Source organism: Podarcis liolepis (assembly GCF_965112155.1).
Source record: "Podarcis liolepis genome assembly, chromosome: 2".
NCBI lineage: Eukaryota > Metazoa > Chordata > Lepidosauria > Squamata > Lacertidae > Podarcis > Podarcis liolepis.
Window position 1 is genome coordinate 22,717,850 of NC_139555.1, and position 19,473 is coordinate 22,737,322.

General features: G+C 42.6%; 1 protein-coding gene across 5 annotated transcripts in view; it reads right to left on the minus strand.

The window, feature by feature from the left end:
* PECAM1 (platelet and endothelial cell adhesion molecule 1) overlaps positions 1-19,473 on the minus strand; it is a 68,500-nt gene that overhangs the window by 25,039 nt on the left and 23,988 nt on the right. For all 5 annotated transcript variants that reach the window (XM_083490016.1, XM_083490013.1, XM_083490015.1 and 2 more), the window contains exons 3-12: positions 18,051-18,344; positions 15,034-15,333; positions 14,554-14,829; positions 11,156-11,407; positions 8,503-8,784; positions 7,756-8,037; positions 6,336-6,443; positions 5,654-5,681; positions 3,806-3,879; positions 641-700 (exon numbers count right to left, since the gene is read on the minus strand). In XM_083490016.1, the coding sequence (XP_083346142.1) occupies positions 641-700; positions 3,806-3,879; positions 5,654-5,681; positions 6,336-6,443; positions 7,756-8,037; positions 8,503-8,784; positions 11,156-11,407; positions 14,554-14,829; positions 15,034-15,333; positions 18,051-18,231 (1,843 nt within the window). In that variant the 5' untranslated portion in view covers positions 18,232-18,344. The remainder of the gene's footprint in view (positions 1-640; positions 701-3,805; positions 3,880-5,653; positions 5,682-6,335; positions 6,444-7,755; positions 8,038-8,502; positions 8,785-11,155; positions 11,408-14,553; positions 14,830-15,033; positions 15,334-18,050; positions 18,345-19,473) is intronic.

The following is a 19,473-nucleotide window of genomic DNA, read 5'->3' on the forward strand; positions in this document are numbered from 1 at the left end:
AGCTTTAACCAATTGCCCCCTTCTCTGACTCCAACATGGATTTAGGTGCCCATGCCTGTAATTCGTATATGGAAATAAATCTATAATGTGCCTAGTAGAATCTAGCAAGACTTGACAACAGCTAACTTGAGCTTTTCCACTCAGTCATTGGATTGGCAATCAGTATAAAACATGGCAGGGACATATCTAAGCATTAAAAGCATTTGCTCATATGCTACGCTAATAGTGTTGACCTTGTGTCAACAAAACATATGGTGGAAGTTGGCAGGTTTGCTTTGCTGTGGGGACGTTGTTGGTGGGAGATAGAAATAATAATAGATCTCTTTGCATATTCAAAATGTCAAGTGATGTCAAAGCAGCAATGATAAAAAGAAGTGGGTAAGGATCGAAAGGTCCCTCTAAAATATTTTAACACTTGTAAAACAGGAACAAGCCTGATTGGGCTTTCTGTGGAATTTTTCAGTATCTGAATCCAAGTGGCATCCATGTAAATTGTTGTATTTTGAAATTTATCCCCGGAAAAGATATACAAGCAGAGTGAAATCACTCCAAGCTGGAATACATTCTGTTCTAATCCTCAATGAACTATACTCTCTTGAAAAGTTAGAAATACACTCAAAAATAAAATCCCAGAAATTACCTTGACCATCCTCGTTTGATTTTAAATTATTTTTTTCACCATCTTCAGTATAACCTGACCCTAAAATGTTAAAAAAAACAAAACAAGAGATGAGCAGACGAACTACATAGCAGCAGTTTTAAAAACAGCTACAACTCCCTTTTAAGCACAATATTTGTATCATCACATATCACGTATAGAAAGTCTTAACCTGGGGTTTTGCCCTCCACAGTCTCCAGTGTGCCCCATCCTTGAATCTTCCTTATCCTTGCCTGCTATAAATACTCAGTCAGGCCCCTCATTTGATTCTTGAGCTATGCTCTGCAGCCTGCTCCACTGATGGTTATTCCCTTTTCCTATGCCCTGCTCTTTGAGAGGCTCTCGTGGGTTTTTGGTTTGTTTGTCCCATCTTTTCTGCTTCTCTTTAAGCTCCTTTGACCAGCTTGAACTAATTCAGACCCTCCAAGTGCCCCTCTTTTCCAGGGACGTCCCTGATTCAGAGAAGCTGTCCCAGTTTCTGCTTTGATCCCGGAATGTCCCACTTTTCCTTAGGATGTTCCTATTTTCATTGGAGAAATGTTGGAGGGCATGGAGTTACCCAACGCCCGAGGTGTCTGAAGTCAATCCTATATGGGGAAGATTTTTTAAAATGTTTAATGTATTATTAAATACATTAAATACCGAGGGCCTTCTCGGTAGTGGCGCCCTCCCACCAGATGTCAAAGAGAACAACAACTACCAGACTTTTAGAAGACATCTGAAGGCAGCCCTGTTTAGGGACTTTTAGAAGACATCTGAAGGCAGCCCTGTTTAGGGACTTTTAGAAGACATCTGAAGGCAGCCCTGTTTAGGGAAGCTTTTAATGTTTGATGTATCACAGTATTTTAATATTCTTTTGGAAGCCGCCCAGAGTGGTTGGGGAAACCCAGCCAGATGGGTGGGGTATAAATTATGATGATGATGATGATGATGATGATGATGATGATGATGTTTTTATATATGTTGGAAACTGCCCAGAGTGCTAAGGCAACCCAGTAAGATGTGTGGGGTATAAATAGTAAAATTATCATTATGCAACGGGACGTCCCTATTTTCATCGGAGAAATGTTGGAAGGTATGCTGATTACCTGGTGACAACTCTTCTGTGCTTTTGATTACACATCTGTATGATGAACTTTGCTTAGATTGACTAGGACAGCTAAGGTTTGACCAATTTGACATTATTGGGTCTCATTTTAACAGGTAAAGACTCCATTTTAGGATCATGCCAAGCCAAGCCAACTGATATAAGAGTGTTGTGCTTAATTTCCTGTGTCTGAACTTAGCAGTCCAGTACACACAATACACAGTCCACCTGAGATTGTCTAGCAGGCTCACACCCTCCTCAGGTGTGTTTGGTCCTTCCTTTCCTGAATAAAAATTTTAAAAAATAAAAAATTGTCCAGTAGCTCCTTATAGACTACTAAGTTTGTTCTGGTATAAGCTTATAAGCTTTTTCTCCCCCCCCCCCCGACTGCATCAGACCAACATGGCTCCCTACCTGAATCCCTCCCTTTCCTGGTTAGCAATAAATGTGGTTTCCTTCGACATCTGAAACCAGTGTAATCCTAGTTACTGCTAATCAAATGCATTTTTGTATTCTTTACAAAATTCAGAGAAATGCAAATTATGAAGGCTAGCTGTATTTCGGTTTGCGGATTGTTTTAGAAAGTGCAGATTGAGTAGGTCCGCCTTGTAATTCGGACTGAATTTATTTTCTCCTCCATCCCTACTTGAGGGCCAGGGTGGCATAGCAGGTTCTACAGTTGCAGCTAAAGGGATAAGGGAAGCCCCCTCCCAAGACTCTCCTACTTCACCCACATCCTTTGAAAGGTGCAGAGGATGCTTGATTTAAATCACTAGTTAGTAAGACTTGATTTAAATCATTTATTTATATTTACAGAAAGACTCATTCTTGCTGGTATAACCTTAACATTTACAACCAGATGAAGGTTTCATTTTTGGAATAAAAAATTTTCAGAGTAGTTTTTACAGTTATTTCAAAAATTACCAATTTGGTTAAACTATTAGAAATACACAGAAAGGTAATTATGAAATTATTGTGAGGTTTAATAAGTTAATTGTTTATATTTGGACAACTTTTCTGCTTTATTGGAAGGAGAAAAATAATCATTTCCTTAATAACAATTTAAACAATTTCTTACAAGTCAGTTACATTTGTTGTGAGACATTGGTGTTGAGTACAGTATAAGGTTGGGCAAGAAGAGTGGGGAGAGGCTGATATTCTTTTGCATAGTGTATGTGGTAGGTTCTTTCTATTCATTTATTACATTTCCTTGGTAGTGAGAGGTATTGGGGGGACAGGGTGTGGTTGGTTATCTGTGCTTGGCTGCAGTGGGGATTGTTTGCATTTGTGAGGGTGGGGAGGGCTTGGTGAGTCAGGTAAGCCAGGTTGATTCACATGCTGTTGGTGGGTTCTTGTTGTCTTGTTGGGCTGTGTATGTGATAAAGGGGAGCCATACTGGGGTGAAGGCGTCCTCTTCTATTTGTTCCCGTGTCAGTTTCTGTTTATTAGCTAGCTTTTCTATTAAGGCCGTTCCCCATACAATTTGATACCATCGGTCCATGTTTACTCCTGACTCGTGTCTCCAGTGTCTGACTATGAGGCTTCTTTCTGGCTGCTGAGAGTAAGTGGGTTATAAAATGTATATAATGTGAGTGGTCATTATGATGGAAGAGGTTCAGTAGGGCCAGTTCTGGGGTGAGTTCTAATACCTGTTTAGTTATTTTGCATATCTCTTGTAGGACTGCTGTCCAGAAGGGTTGGATTTTAGGGCATTCCCACCACATGTGGAGGTAACCTCACAGGGTTGTTGTAAACACACAAAAAACTGAAGAACCATGTATGCCACCATGAGCTCCTTGGAGGAAAAGATGGGATATAAATATAATTAATAATAACAAAATATGTGGCCCATGTCCCTATGTAACTGTATCTATCAAAGCCAAGTTCATCTGAAAAGCAAAATACAGTCAACCCTTTTGGGTATATGAATAAGAATCTTTTGTTTGGGCCAGGTCTGAATAATGGCATGATTTCAAGGTGGAAGTAGTAATACTAGGAGAGAGAAAGGGAAAAGGAGTCTGAAGCAGACACTATCAATAAGGTCATTAACCATAAGCTACCGAAATAGAAATCCCCTTCATTATTCTGTCGTGGTGTCAGCTTCTCGCCCACTGAATTGGTTGCTGCTATAGAACTGAGAAAAGAAAAACAGAACAAAGAACAGAATATGAAGCACTGGTATTTTAACAACAGAAGGTCATCTTTTAATAAAGCTCAGTCTTCCCCGTGATCTCAGGGATATAATTCTGGGGACATGCAATCTAAAGAATCACGGATTCCCACAAATGCTTCTAAGACACTAAGCTGTTTCATAGATGTGCAAAGGCATCATGGGATGTGCCTTTTGATGGTAAGCACCCTTATCACAGTGGGATGCGGGTGGCGCTGTGGTCTAAACCACTGAGCCTCTTGGGTTTGCCGATCAGAAGGTCGGCAGTTTGAATCCCCGCAACAGGGTAAGCTCCCGTTTCTCAGTCCCAGCTCCTGCCAACCTAGGAGTTCAAAAGCACGCCAAAAAGTGCAAGTGGATAAATAGGTACTGCTCAGGTGGGAAGGTAAACAGCGTTTTCATGCGCTGCTCTGGTTTTGCCAGAAGCGGCTTAGTCATGCTGGCCACATGACCCGGACTTAACTGTCAGGGGTCCTTTACCTTTACCCTTATAACAAGTCCCTGGCAATTACAATCTAGGTTGCCTTGGCCCCAGGTAGGCCATTTTTCATTGGAAATGTGATACCAGAAGAGCCTCAGATCTGAAGGACGATAAAAAGCCGAATTATTCTTATAAACTACTATTTATATTATTTTTATGTGCCATTTTTTGGGGGGGGTGTCCTGCTTTGCCTTTAAAGTGGCTCACAACAATATGAAAAATCCAAAAGCAACATAATTATTTGGAAACAAACTAATTTGTTTGCCTGGGTTGTTGAGGCATAATGCTTCCCTGCTGCAGTTAGATTGCAGCCCCCACCCTGCCAGGCCAACTTTATATTTTATCTCATTTGTTTGCTTTAGTATTTTAACACTTAAAACCACACTAGCAGAAAGGCAGTAAAATGACTGCAGGGAGAGTACAGCACCTCGGTGGCATAATCTTCTGTTTTCTTTACTCTTCTGACGTTCTCAACACAAACTCCTATACAGTAGTACCTCGGGTTAAGTACTTAATTCGTTCCGGAGGTCTGTTCTTAACTGGAAACTGTTCCTAACCTGAAGCACCACTTTAGCTAATGGGACCTCCCGCTGCTGCTGCGCCGCCGGAGCATAATTTCTGTTCTCATCCTGAAGCAAAGTTCTTAACCTGAGGTACTATTTCTGGGTTAGCGGAGTCTGTAACCTGAAGCATGTGTAACCTGAAGCATATGTAACCTGAGGTACCACTGCATCTGTTTGGATTATGGTTACCATTTCCACCACAAAAGATTTGCACAGGCAAATGACACATCTGTGGACGGGGCAGGGGTGAATATACAAACCTTTTCCCCAACATCCGTGTGCTCCTTGCATTCCACCCACCCTGCCAGCCCCCAGTCTTCCTCCTGTCGTATGGGTGATGTCTGCAAAGGGCTTTTGCTGGCATTTTTGTGCATATGAATAGAACACCTCCTACTATTGCTGACTCTGATAAAGCAGGGCTTTTGATAACATAGAGGAGTCTTCTTGCGTTCAAGTAGGTATGAGAAGAACCCCATGCAGTCTGAGGAAGATTGGGGGCTGGGGTGGGTGGGTTGTGCGCAAGTATGTTGGGGCAGTGTTTGCATGTGAACTCCTGCTCCTGTCCACCCTTTGAGCATTTGAATGTTCAGGTGAATGCCTGAACATGCCTATGCACAGGACAGCATCAGGGACACATCATCACCACATTTATTAGAAATAACTCACTATTAGCACGGTAAGAAAGCCAACCTACCTAGTCAACTCCAAAGGATTGCCTTTAGCTTCATAAGGGAAAATAACAGCAAGTTACTAACATATACCACATGTATAGAAAGTCAATTGCATAAATAAATGAACAAGCAAACCATGTTAGCACATACGTTGTTGCTGCACTGATGGGATGAAGAATTCTTAATACAAACAGTTCGTAGCTCACCCAGCACTGCCTTATGTCCAACAATGAGCATTGGTATTTGGTTGTTAATAACAACTCGTGGTTACTAACCCACAAAGTTATGTGTACAGTATGAATGTATAGAGTGGTACACAGGGACAGGCAACATTGAATTTTATTTGTCAGCTATTGCAAATACGAATAAAATGATTAAACTAAAAACAAGCAAACAGGAATCATTTAGTTAATGTAATGAGCATTAAATACCACTTTCATGAACTTCGCTGTCACACTATAGCAATCAAAAAGACCAAACCCACAGTTTTGACCAGAATATTGTTACTTTCATCAGAATAGCACTATTTAGCATTGGACTATAACTCCCATCAGCCCCAGCCAGCATGGTAAAAAGTCAAGGATGGCAGCAGTTGTAGTTCAACACATTTGGAGGGCAGCATCTAGTCTATAGCCACCCTGGGTATAGACAGAAAAGCATCTGTTCTATTCACCCCACATCTGAATGCTAAAGAAAGTATCTCACCCTTTGCCCTCTTCCGAACATACCACCAGGAAGCTGCAATGGCAATAGCAAGGAAAATCAGAATGATGATTACCACAATGAGCCATTTCTTCCATGAAGCCAGAACAACTAAAAATTAAGGGGAAAGCAGATCACGTGTCAGGCATGGTATGATATCACCACCATCACCCGCAACACCAATCGTTCACAAGAAGCAACAAATCTCTTCTGATGCTCAAGGGTGCATTTCCACATCAGTATGAAAAATGTGTACAAATATTGCCACCCCCAAAATCATTCCTGTTCTCAGGTTGCTTAAGTTCCAGGTGACCTGTTTACTGAGCATTCATCCTTTCCCACTCCCCCAATCAGACTTTTTCAATAAGGAAAGTGACAGGAAGATGCGCTGGAAAATGTGGGATAAATATTTGCTTGACACAAATCCGTCCAACCTCCCTGAAAACAAATCAGGACGAATACTCAATGAACAGGCCACCTGGAACTTAAGCAACACTGATGTAGGGAGTAGTAATAATAATAATAATAAATAATAAATTTTATTTATATCCCGCCCTCCCCAGCCGAAGCTGGGCTCAGGGTGGCTAACAACAATAAAATAATACAACATTCTAAAATCATTTCATTAAAATTAATTCAACTCAAATTGATGGCAACCATTAGGCTAAAGTTCTGTGAAGATTGCCAAAGGAGGGAGTCAGGCTGTGCCCTGACCAAAGGCCTGGTGGAACAGCTCTGTTCTGCAGGCCCTGCGAAAAGATGTCAAGTCCTGCAGGGCCCTAGTCTCTTGTGACAGAGCGTTCCACCAGATTGGAGCCACAGCCGAAAAAGCCCTGGCTCTAGTAATGTTGTCAAACCCCCCTATTTGACTTCCCTCCTTCTAACTTCAGGAAGAAGCAATATTCCACTGACATGACACGAGGGCGCTGACAATTCACCACTAGAAACCCCAAGGTACCCTTGCCGAACGACATTTCCAGGGTTTCCTAGAACGAGGAAACATCTGCTAAAACCCCTTTAAAGTTTACACTGCAGGTGTGCCTTGAAGAGGTTCGTGAGCCTCATCCTCCTTGCTTCTGGCCACTCTTCTCTTTCCCCTTTATCCCAAGAATATCCTTGCAGAAAATGCAAATACAAATGAAGGAGGGTTTGGGGCCCAAGACATTCTGTCACCACACATATTTACTGTCAATGTACACAATTCTGGAGACCCGTGACCAACAATAACTGTCCAAACTAGGCTACCTTGGAATACACCTATCTGGAGCCTCCTGAAATATGGGTAGCATTTGGATCAAAATGCATTAGTACCCGAGGTGCTATTTAAAGAATTTCATCAATTTGAATGCTATGGCACCATATGTCCAAATCAATCAATCAATCAATCAATCAATCAATCAATCCATCCATGAACAGAACGTACCGTTGACAGTCATCATGTTGCTCTCTACAGGTGATTTTGCTTGGTTGTCAGCTCTGCAAAAGTACTTCCCTCCATCTTGGCTTGTAAGGCTATCTCTGTACCAAACAGCAATGCGTTTTGTCTTCTCTGTTACTTTATACAAAGGTTTGGGGTGGTTTTCTCTAAAGAAGGTGAACTCAATAGGATAAGATCCTGAACCAACAGAGCAGGAGATTGCGAGCTCTTTGCCATCTTCCACATCTCCATGTGAAGGTCTCCCCAAGCTTATGCTACCAACTGGAGCTGTGGATTAAAGTACAGAGAAAAGGCTGAACAGCAGTGGAGAAGTGCTGGCTAGATGGCAAATTATAAATGCTGGAAGTAGGTTAAGTTAAGAGCAATTATACATAGAATTCATTTCTAACTAGCATGGGAGGAACCCCTGCCAATACAACCTAGTTATTTAGCACTTTTGTTTCCTTGTTTTTGAGTTCAAAGAAGTCACTGTTTAACATAGTTGCACTGAGTTACATCTTTCCAACAATTAGACAAAATTAAAATTAAAAATAAAGTAACAATGAACAGTCAGATAAGTGTTTCTGAATGTATTAAAAAGTTGTGTCGAAGTGTATATACCAAAATTATTACAATTATTACAGATATGAAATGATGTATAGTAAAATGTATTGCTTAGAAGAGTTAAAGCATTTAACATTCTAAAACAAAAACAAAAACAAAGTGCCTCTTTTAAAAAAGCACCAGACTTACCTATCACTGTAATGTTTACCCGAGTGCTTCGTTGTGGAACGGAATGGCCGTTTTTAGCTTCACAACTGTAGTCTTCTGGAACATGTGCATTGGTTGCTTTGACCAAAAACTCTGCCGGTTTATTTACTTTTACTTCTGTCTTGTTAACATATATGCCTCCTCTGTACAAAGTATATGTTATAGGTAGAGTTCCATTGCTGGAATAACAGTTTACAGTGAATAACTTCCCCAATACTGCTACTTGGGAAGTCGGTGGGGAAAGTCTTGGTTTGGAAACAGGAGCTGGAAAAAGAATTAAATGAAATAGGTGCATAAGCAGCTACATGAATAATCCTGCTTAAAGTCATTTCATAAGGTGAGCAATAAGAAATGCACAAAGCTGCCAGGAAACAATGCTCTGTGCACTTGAAGAACTCTAATCACACAGAGAGCAGTCAAAATATATAAAAAAATATAAAAAGTTGTCTAGTAGCACCTTAGAGACCAAGGGAAATGCACTGTGCATGTTTTCAGGAACATTCCCTCTTTAAAATGCCTTCAAGAGGGAAAACCTCACAGGCCAACATACAGTAATGCCTCCATGAACATCCGCCTCGTCTAGCATCCATTCTGGCAGACGTCTGCAGCAAACCCAGAAGTACAGGAATGGGTTACTTCCGAATTTGCTGCTCGCGCATGTGCAGAAGCGCAAACCGCTCCATGTGCATGCGCAGACACGGCAATTTGCCCTGTGTCCTTTTCAGCTAGCAGCTAGGGCTTCAGAACGGATCCCAGTCACAAAACAAGGTACGACTATGCTGATAATTAATAAATAATAATAATAATAATAATAATAATAATAATAATAATAATAATAATTTATTTTTATACCCCGCCCATCTGGCTGTTTCCCCAGCTACTCTGGGCGGCTCCCAATCGAATATTAAAAACAATACAGCATTAAATATTAAAAACTTCCCTAAATAGGGCTGCTTTCAGATGTCTTTTAAAAATAGGATAGTTGCTTATTTCCCTGACATCTGATGATACAGGAAATATGGCTATTTTTTTTGAAAACAACTCCCAAGGCTAAACCCTGATAAAGCACACTACTCTTCCAGCTCTCATTTGTAGAGGTGATCATGATGAATAATATCAGCACAGTATTATTAGGACTGATGCAGGCTGAATGCCACCTGAGATAGAGCTGATGATGTCAGAAGAAACCCAAGGGATCTCGGGTCTTTGTGCTGTTCCTAGCATGGCTGGCCCTCAACAGGAATGTAGGTTGCAGTGGGTTTTAGTGTTCACTCTCAAGCCATACACAGTTCATTGAAAGAAACTACCGGTAATCTTAACCAACCTGTGAGCAGTAAAGGGGAGTTGGGTTCCTGTACCATTAACAACCCCTCTTTTCCTTTTTCAGATTGTAAGCCTAATTCTTATTGCTCTTTGTGAGTTGCGGTGGGAGCCTATTTGACTGAAGAGCACTGTAAAAATGTGGACACGCAGCCTCCACAGCCCACATCTCCTCTGAAATCCTGAGAAGGCACCTCTGCCACCACATGCTGATGATTGGGCCACAGATAGAGCCCCACAGTTTGAAACCCCAGGGCCTAGAAGCAGCTAACAGCTGCAGAGAAAGCACCAGTCTTGCATGGGGCCGGATGCAGTATTCAAGAGGTGGGGCCTTGAGTACCTGAACACCTAGCGCAGGCTGTAATGATCCAGGGCATTGGCTTGAAACCGTCTATCAAAAACTTCACTCTTGTGGCCTATCCCCACAACACCTAATCACTATGGGCCCTACTAAAGCAAACAGTCTAATTGGTCTACATCTAAAAGATATCGAGCATCAGAACAACCTGGCAACTATAAGAAATTCTGTCCTTAGTACGTTCATTTTCCACCTTTCCATTTTGATTCTCTGGCCCCATATCTGCACAAATTTATTATCCCAAAATACAGACGTGCTTTTACACTTGCAAGACTGGGTGTTTTGCCATCTGCGGTACTTGAGGGTCGATTCCGAAAGATCCCACCTGAGAAACGTCTTTGCCCCTGTGGAGATGGTAGCATCGAAACAGTGGCACAAGTCCTCCTGCCTTGCACTTTTTACAAAGACCTGAGGAACGAGATCATCACCCCACTCGTACTAACCGTCCCAGGGTGCTCAACCACTGCCACAATGTCCTTTCTTCTATCAGATCAAAATGAGCAGATAACAGCAAAGGTTGCTAGGTTCACAGCAGGAGCAATCAGAATAAGGGCCACAAACTGACTGCTGATTCAGGACTTTAAATTGTGCTCTTATATCAAATTTCTCTTTCTGCATATATTGTAATGTTTTATTGTTGCTATGGCCATTGGCTAATGCGAATAAAGTTTTATCTATCTATCCAGGGCATTGCTGAGACTGAGACGACTTGTGTGGCCTGCCCTAGCTGCAGGATCACTAGCTGTGCTCCTTGAAACCCATACTTAGACCCCTCTCCATGTTGCTGACGCTGCTTTACCTTGCCTTCTTGTCTGAGTGGGGCTACTGATCTCCCTTTTGCTGGGGCCATCACCTATCTGCATTAGTGAGCATACCCAGGAAAGCCGCCATTCTGCAAATAATTCTACTATATCGCTTCATCAGATGAAAGACTTTCATATTTCTCAATCAACTTACCATAAACATGTAGCCGCGCAGGGGCACTCTCCTTGGCAATCCCATTTATCTCAGCTCGACAAACATAGACTCCAGTGTCGCTTACACGGACCTTGGTAACAGTATAGACATCTCTGCTTGCCACTACTCTGTTGTCTTTTATGACTGAGAAATGTATTGGCAGTGAGCTGTTAACTCGACATTCAATTTGTAACAAACTGTTTTCATCCCATCTTGTTTGATTATGAACTAGAATCGGCTTGGAAAACAGTTCTGCAAAAGATATGTGGGGAACAAACAAGTTATCTATCTAGTGCCTTCCTACATGATCCATTTATAATATAACAAACAGGCAATCGTTCAATATTGATGGGGGACCTCAGAGGTCTATATAGTCCCAGGCACCTAAAAAAAGCCAAGCCAAGCCTCAGATCATGAGATTTCCAGTACAAGGTCTGGAATTCCTTACATGTGTTAAGATAAAAGTAAAAAGGTAAAGGGACCCCTGACCATTAGGTCCAGTCATGACCGACTCTGGGGTTGCGGCGCTCATCTCGCTTTATTGGCCGAGGGAGCCGGCATACAGCTTCCAGGTCATGTGGCCAGCATGACTAAGCCACTTCTGGAGAACCAGAGCAGCGCACGGAAACGCCGTTTACTTTCCCGCCAGAGCGGTACCTATTTATCTACTTGCACTTTGACATGCTTTCAACCTGCTAGGTTGGCAGGAGCAGGGACCAAGCAATGGGAGCTCATCCCCTCGCGGGGATTCAAACCACCGACCTTCTGATCGGCAAGTCCTAGGGTCTGTGGTTTAACCCACAGCGCCACCCACGTCCCATAAGATAAAAGTACCCTCTGCTTATTGAATACACATGGTATAAACTCAGACTGATCTTGCTTTTATGAAAGTGCCATGTTACATTGCAACGCATCACTAATTGACAAGTGTTTCAACAAGTTATACAAAAAATGCTGTTTAATGTCACACAGCTCAGTAATGTCACAAATCATGCACAGTTTGAACATTCACTTCACAGCTTTCCCTGCCCCTTCCATTTCTAATTTTCAGGAGATGCCATGCCGTGCTGTGTGGAGACAAGATGATTAATTTTTGCTTTTTTATTACAAATGTACCTGTTCATTCACCTACTCATTTGTTTAGATGACTGTAAAAGTTTGGGTTTTAGTTTGTTAGTTTTTCAGTTCACCGTTTACATTTTTTTGTCTCCACACAAAGGGACCAAGTACATAATGTATCCTTGCAAAACACAGTCGTTTCTAAAACTCTAAAGCATGGGTTGGCAAACTAAGGCCCGGGGGCCGGATCCGGCCCAAATACCTTCTAAATCCAGTCTGCTGACTGTCCGAGAATCAGCGTGTTTTTACATGAGTAGAATGTGCCTTTTTATTTAAAATCCATCTCTGGGTTATTTATGGGGCCTGCCTGGTGTTTTTACATGAGTAGAAGGTGTGCTTTTATTTAAAATGCATCTCTGGGTTATTTGTGGGGCATAGGAATTTGTTCATTTCCCCCCCCAAAAAATATAGTCCAGGCCCCCACAAGGTCTGAGGGACAATGGACCGGTCCTGCTGAAAAAGTTTGCTGACCCTTGCTCTAAAGCACACAAATAAATCAGCAGCTATAATTGAACAGTAATAGCACATCAGACATTAAACGTGATAGAAATTCTCCCCTTGCAGCATGGCAAGGCCTGAATCAAATTAGAAGCAGGCCTGACTACATTGCAATTACTCGTAGGTGCCTGCAACTTATGTGAGATTTCTAATAAGCACTCTTGGGTCTATTGCTTTATTTGAAATAGTCCCTAAACTAGTTGCGTTGTCTGCTAAACCCTTGGGGGGGAAAGTCTTCAGACTTCAGCTGGATAAACAGAACTGATTTATTAGTGGAGATTATACATAACCTTTGGGTTGAACCGCATTGCCTGCACATGGTTGCAACTTGCCTGAAGGCCAGATTGCACATTACACACAAGTACATGGAACTGTGCCATCGGCTACTACCCTTTCCCCCAATTGCAATCGAAATACCACAGGAGGGAAGCCACAAGGAAGGTACGACAATTTGGAGTGTGCAAATAGGGGTGGGGTGAGGGAGCGCGATGCACCTACCGTATTGGCCTGAATATAAGCCGCACCCGAATATAAGTCGCGCCTTTAAAATTCAAGGGTGGAAAAGGAAAAAAAAGAAAATACCTGAATATAAGCTGCTCCCTTAAAATTCCGCAGGCACTCACACCCGTTCCATTTTACCGTATGTCTGTTTCAGCAGCGATATCATAAAAGCCAATTTTTGTAAGGTCGTGAATTTAAGCTGCACTTTAACTTTTCACAGTCAGAATTTGGGGGGGGGGTGAGGCTTATATTCAGGCTAATACAGTATTCCCCTATACTGCTGCCCCTCTCTCAATCACCTTCATCCTGTTGTAAATAAAAAATATGCCCTTTTCCCTTATGGGGTATCCAAGAGCCCATATAGAGTCCTTTCATAGGTTCCCTATTGGTAGGAGAGAATAACAGAGGCCAACCAGAGAATATTGGTTCCAGTAGTAGATAGGTAGCCGTGTTGGTCTGCCATAGTCAAAATAAAAAATTCCTTCCAGTAGCACCTTAAAGACCAACTAAGGTCTTTAAGGTGCTACTGGAAGGAATTTTTTATTCAGAGAATATTGAGAAGCAAAGCAGCTAGTAAGCTTGATCTTTATTGATCTGTTGCAACAGGGTGCTCCCCTCACACACAGGAAAGGCGGAGGACCCCCAAAGGGCTTTATAAGCAAGGGCTTATAAAGACTTTTGAAATTCCTATCCTCTAGATCAAGACCACCCCCAGAAACATTATGCATACATCACAGAAGGGGTGTAACCTAAGACCACCCCTCAGATACATCCCACCTACACCACAGAAATTTAAATGTTGTTTTTCTCCTGTCCTTGTTTATCTCCTGTCTGGCAGGTTACTTGATTGGATTTCCTTGGTAGCCTGGCCAGTCTTTTGTAATGATAAATACTTATTTCCTGGGCCAGGTCACAGGCTCACACCTTATTCATATCTTAAATGTGTCCTTAAGACAGGATTTGTGAGGAAAGAGACAATGGGGAGACTTTTCCAGTTTGACCTTGCAGAGAAAACATTTGGTCAGTTTAGGAATCAAAATGGTTCCAGGATGGCTTTCCTGCGCTGATCTATGTACGTGCGGTTATGAACATTGCCATATATCTAAGACCATAAAATTCCTATCACAATCCAAAGCAACTGCGACCAGAACTTTCATCTTTCTGGTTATAAATCTAGATCTTTAGCTATTCCAACCCTGGATACTCATACAAGTCCAGACCTAGTACAAATAAAAGCATTCCATGTGTGTGAATTCACACAAGTGAGAGAAAGCTCTTACCTGCCACCACAACATTTACTGTGCTGATTTTGGACACGCTCCCAAGTTCCACTTTACACATATAATTGCCATTGTCTTCCATTGTGGCTACTTTAGAGTACTGCACAGACGGACCAGACTTCGTGCTGTTAAGAATCGTTTTGTTCTTCTGGATTATCATCTCAATTTTGATTCGATCCTGGTGACGTGCGATGGTTGTACAGTCTACACGCAGGTGATCTCCTTCTGTAATGTTCTGTGGTGGGTGGACGGTTAAGGTGGGAACGGAAAACGGTTCTGCAACAGAAGGGGGACGGAACCAATATATATATTTAAACCAAGCCTAAATAAAACAAGGTGCACAGATGGTATAACGTTTACTTTTGGTAGTTTGCCATTCATTCCTACACCTGCTTTTGACTAGAAATCCTTTTAGACCTGCAGGAGTAATTATTTAAATATTTAGGGTTGACAGTAAAGGTTAAAAATTGACCAACTTACCAATGACAGTTACAATTCTTTTGTCACTGCGCTCTGATTTCTCAGATCGAGCCCCCAAAGTCTTATGGACCTCGCATTCAAAAAACAAAATGGTGTCCCCCGCATTAATTTGATATTCCAGTTTGGCAAAGTTTTCTGCAAATGCATGCCTCTCCCACTGCTGTTCAGGGTCACGCTGGTGGTTTTTATAAAATTTCAAAGAAAATGGGGCCTTTTCTTCTGGTGCTTTACAGCTTAAAGACACCGTTTCGCCTTCCATCACCTCTGTTTTCTCGACAGTCAGAATGGGCTTACTTATTCCTTTTGAAACGAAAACAAACATGAGATGTTAATCAGAACATGATTATCTGAGGTGCAAACTAGGTGTTACTTTAAATACCCCTTGGATGGGATTGCTGGTGCCTTTTTTCTTTATCTTTTACAGAGAAAGCAGGAGGAAGAGGCGTGCAGGGGGAGCGCACCGTCCCTGGCAGCACAATCCCAGCGGGGTGCCATCGTGGCTGCCCCCCCCGCCCGCGCTGGGTGCCCAGCCCCCAGGATGCACACCCCGCCCCTATGGACAGCGCGTCACGCCCCCGGGATGCGCACCAGCCCCGCCCCCACCTGCTCTTCGCCCCCCTGTGCCAGAGCATGAAGCTCCACCACTGAGAGGTGCAGGCACATGGATCTAGATCTCTCTCCATCCCAGTTTCTCACCAAAAAACAGAATTCTCAGTGCAAAGAGCAGCTGGGGGAGATTCCCCACCCCCCGGAAAAGCCTACAAAAAATCTTGGAGTGGGCGACATAGATGTTTTCTAATCAAAACACACAGGTAATCCCAAGCAAAGGATTTGCCTACATGTTTAAAACAGTGCCTCCTGATCATTTTGAAGCGGAACCCTCCTGTAACTCGGTCTTTTGGGATCCACTTGCAAATGAATTCTACCTTTCAAGCCCTACTTTCCCCCTTTACAACAGAAAACACAAGACTATCCAGTCAGTTGTAGAACTAGACAAGTTTTTCTTTTCTTTTCCATTTTTCATATTAATCTAAGTAAAGATAACACAGCATGTACTGAGTAGAATTTAAGCATGTCATATAATAAGGGAGGGAGCAAGCAAGCCTGTCTCCTAAAGAGGTTGCTCAGCAGTACTGTTGTGCTATAAATCTGGTGAAATCGACAAAGAGACAAAAACACTAGATACAATATAGGGGCCTGATCAGATGTTGCTTCCCCTTATCTGAATAGGCCCTTAAAAAGTTGAGTTTATGTAGACATAAACTGAAAACACAGCTATTAGTATATCTGGGAATACACAGTTGGAAGGTAAGCATTTTTTCCCTGGATCTTATTTGTAAATTGAAGAAGGATGGCAGTTAATGACTGGAGACAGAGCCTTTTCTGTGATGTCCCAGGTCTTTTATTTTTTCTAGCAAAATTAATATACTGCTTGATTGGAATAAAACCTCAAAGCAGTTTACAAAAAAAGTAATACATTAAAATTATTGATTAAAGACAGTTAAAAACAGGCATTCAAAAACATTCCAAACTAATTAATAAGCTAAAAACAGATTTAGACAAATCTAAATTGAAATGTCTGGATAGGTTTACCACTTGCCCAAACAAAAATATTTTAAGCAGGAAAGAGAAAGCTTAGTGAAGGCATGTGACTGGTTTCAATAGGTGGGGAGTTCCAAAGTGTAAGTGCTGCCACACCCAAATACTGATTTCTTACAAGTGTGGAATGAGCATTATGTGACACATGTAACAGTGCCAGTTCCACAGATCAAAGTGGTCGGGTGGTCATATATGGGGTAAGGTGATGCCAGAGATGCTCATTTGGTGCCTACAAGGCCAACTCAAAACATTTTGGCACCTGGGGCAAACCACAAAATCGCACCCCGTTCCCTGCCAGGGAAGAAGGGGTGAGTGAAGATCTACATCAGGAACAGGGCAGAGAATAAAGGTCAACATCATATGTTGCCCCTGTGGATCCTGCCACTCTAGGTTGTCACCTCACTGTGACTCATAGGTAGGCCAGCCCTGGATGACTAGGTTTTAGGCACTGAATCAAAACATTTTTTATTTTCCCAGCCTTTTAATGAGTGATATAATTTCTACTTATTTATAGCTGCTGCTATTATTGTTTTATTGATAGTATTCAATGGTATTGACTTGTCTTTGTTGTGATTTTATTTGTAATTACTGATTATGCTGTTATTGTTGGAAGGTCCCTTGATGGGGGGAAAACTTAATACTGAAAGGCAAATAAGAAATACTTTAAATGAGAAGTGGGGAACCAGTGTGGTCCTCCATATGCTGTGAAACTTCAACTCCCATCAGCCCTAGTCAGCATGGCCAGTGGTCAAGGAGGATGGGAGTTGTAGTCCTACAACATCTGGAGGGCCATATGTGTAAACAAAAGCAAAAAAGCAAAGAAGGGAGGAAAGGAGGAAATAGCAAAGTTGTTGAGAGAGCAAGGGGAGAGACAGATTGAGAGCAAGGTAGAAATTAGGGGGTGGAAACCCAGTTATAAATGAATTTTAAGCAGTGATAGGACATCCAGGAAGAAACTGCAGGAAGACGTGAAGAAACGATGGTGAGAAATTGAGAGAAAATAACAGAAGAAGCAGGGGTGGGGGAGCTGAAGGTCAGCTGAGCAAAAATGATATTAATGCTAAGAGACCATATAATGAAACTAAACAGAAAAAGAGTAGAGGACCAAGGAGATAATTGGGAAGGACACCAACAGAGAAATCAAAAGAAAGAGTGTCAGTGGTAGAGGGAACGATTACACAAAGGTAGATTGAGAATGTAGTGGTCAATATTTCATTTGCATTAACCAGGTTTGGCCAACATGTGGTCCTCTAGAACTGGTTGAACTACAGCTCCCATCATTCCTGGCCATTGATCATTCTGGCTGGGGTTGATTGTCCAGGACCACAGATCAGCTACTTCTGATATAAGCAATGGTGCTACTTTAGCATACAGTCATATTAGAGAAAACATAGGGAGGATGAATACGAAGCACTCACCATGTACTTGAACAGCCACAGTACCACTGGCCTTTTTCTTCCCTTCCACATCCAACGCACAGCTATACTCTCCAGAATCAGAAAATCTAGCCGTTGGGATTGTATAATCTGCCCACTCTTGCTCTGATGAACTGTTGACCAGAAGCAGTCCATACTTGATAAATGAAAAAGTATAATTCATCTGGAATTGTTCGCTCTTGCTGATGTCCGCAGAGCAGTTGAGGGTGACTGACTCTCCATTATTCACTTCCACAGATGGAGCAACACGGAGTGTCACGCTATTGATGGTGAACACTGGAAAGGAGAAATGTTAGTGACAATTTATAATCCACTGGCAGAGAGGAGGAGGAGGAGGAATGCCTCTTCTAAGATGGTGCCTTTTGCCAGGGCTCTTGTAAATACAATTAGTCTTGTGACTAATTTGGGTCCATTAACTTCAGTGGGTCCACACTGAGTGAGAAGAGCACTGGGTGCAACCTTCAGGCGCCTCACCATCCTTGTGACTTTCCTCTAGGTACATTCTAGTTTGCCAATATCCTTCTAAACTGTGGTGCCGTCCACAATGGGACATGGTAAAGGTAAAGGGACCCCTGACCATTAGGTCCAGTCGTGGCCGACTCTGGAGTTGCGGCGCTCATCTCGCTTTATTGGCCAAGGGAGCCGGCGTATAGCTTCTGGGTCATGTGGCCAGCATGACTAAGCCGCTTCTGGCGAACCAGAGCCGTGCACAGAAACGCCGTTTACCTTCCTGCTGGAGTGGTACCTATTTATCTACTTTCATTTTGACGTGCTTTCGAACTGCTAGGTTGGCAGGAGCAGGGACCGAGCAACAGGAGCTCACCCCGTCGTGGGGATTCGAACCACCGACCTTCTGATCGGCAAGTCCTAGGCTCTGTTGTTTAACCCACAGCGCCACCCGCGTCCCATGGGACACAGTACTCCCAAGTAAAGAGTCACCAGACATATGTTTTAGAGGGGGTGCTTTCCTCATCCAGTCAAAAGTACGACACCTTCTTCCATCCCAACAGAAGCAGTGGGTGGAACTGGAGAATTATAGGTGTCAAAAGCTCCCTTCCCCCCTCTCAGGCTGCCCCAGGTGCCAAGTTATTTCGCTATCTTTATGGAGTCCATGATGGCTAAAGGAGAAACAAACTTTCCCCAGCTAGCTGGGGCAGCAGCATGCGATTGGTTGGTACACATACCCTCTACGCAGGAGCAGAAAGCAGGATAAGGAGTTAAGTAATAACAATAACAACAACAATCTTGTACCCCACCCATCTGACTGGGTTGCTCCAGTCAGTATAAAGCAGGCATAGGCAAACTTGGCCCTCCAGAAGTTTTGGGACTACAACTCCCATCATCCCTAGCTAGCAGGACCAGTGGTCAGGGATGATGGGAATTGTAGTTACAAAACATCTGGAGG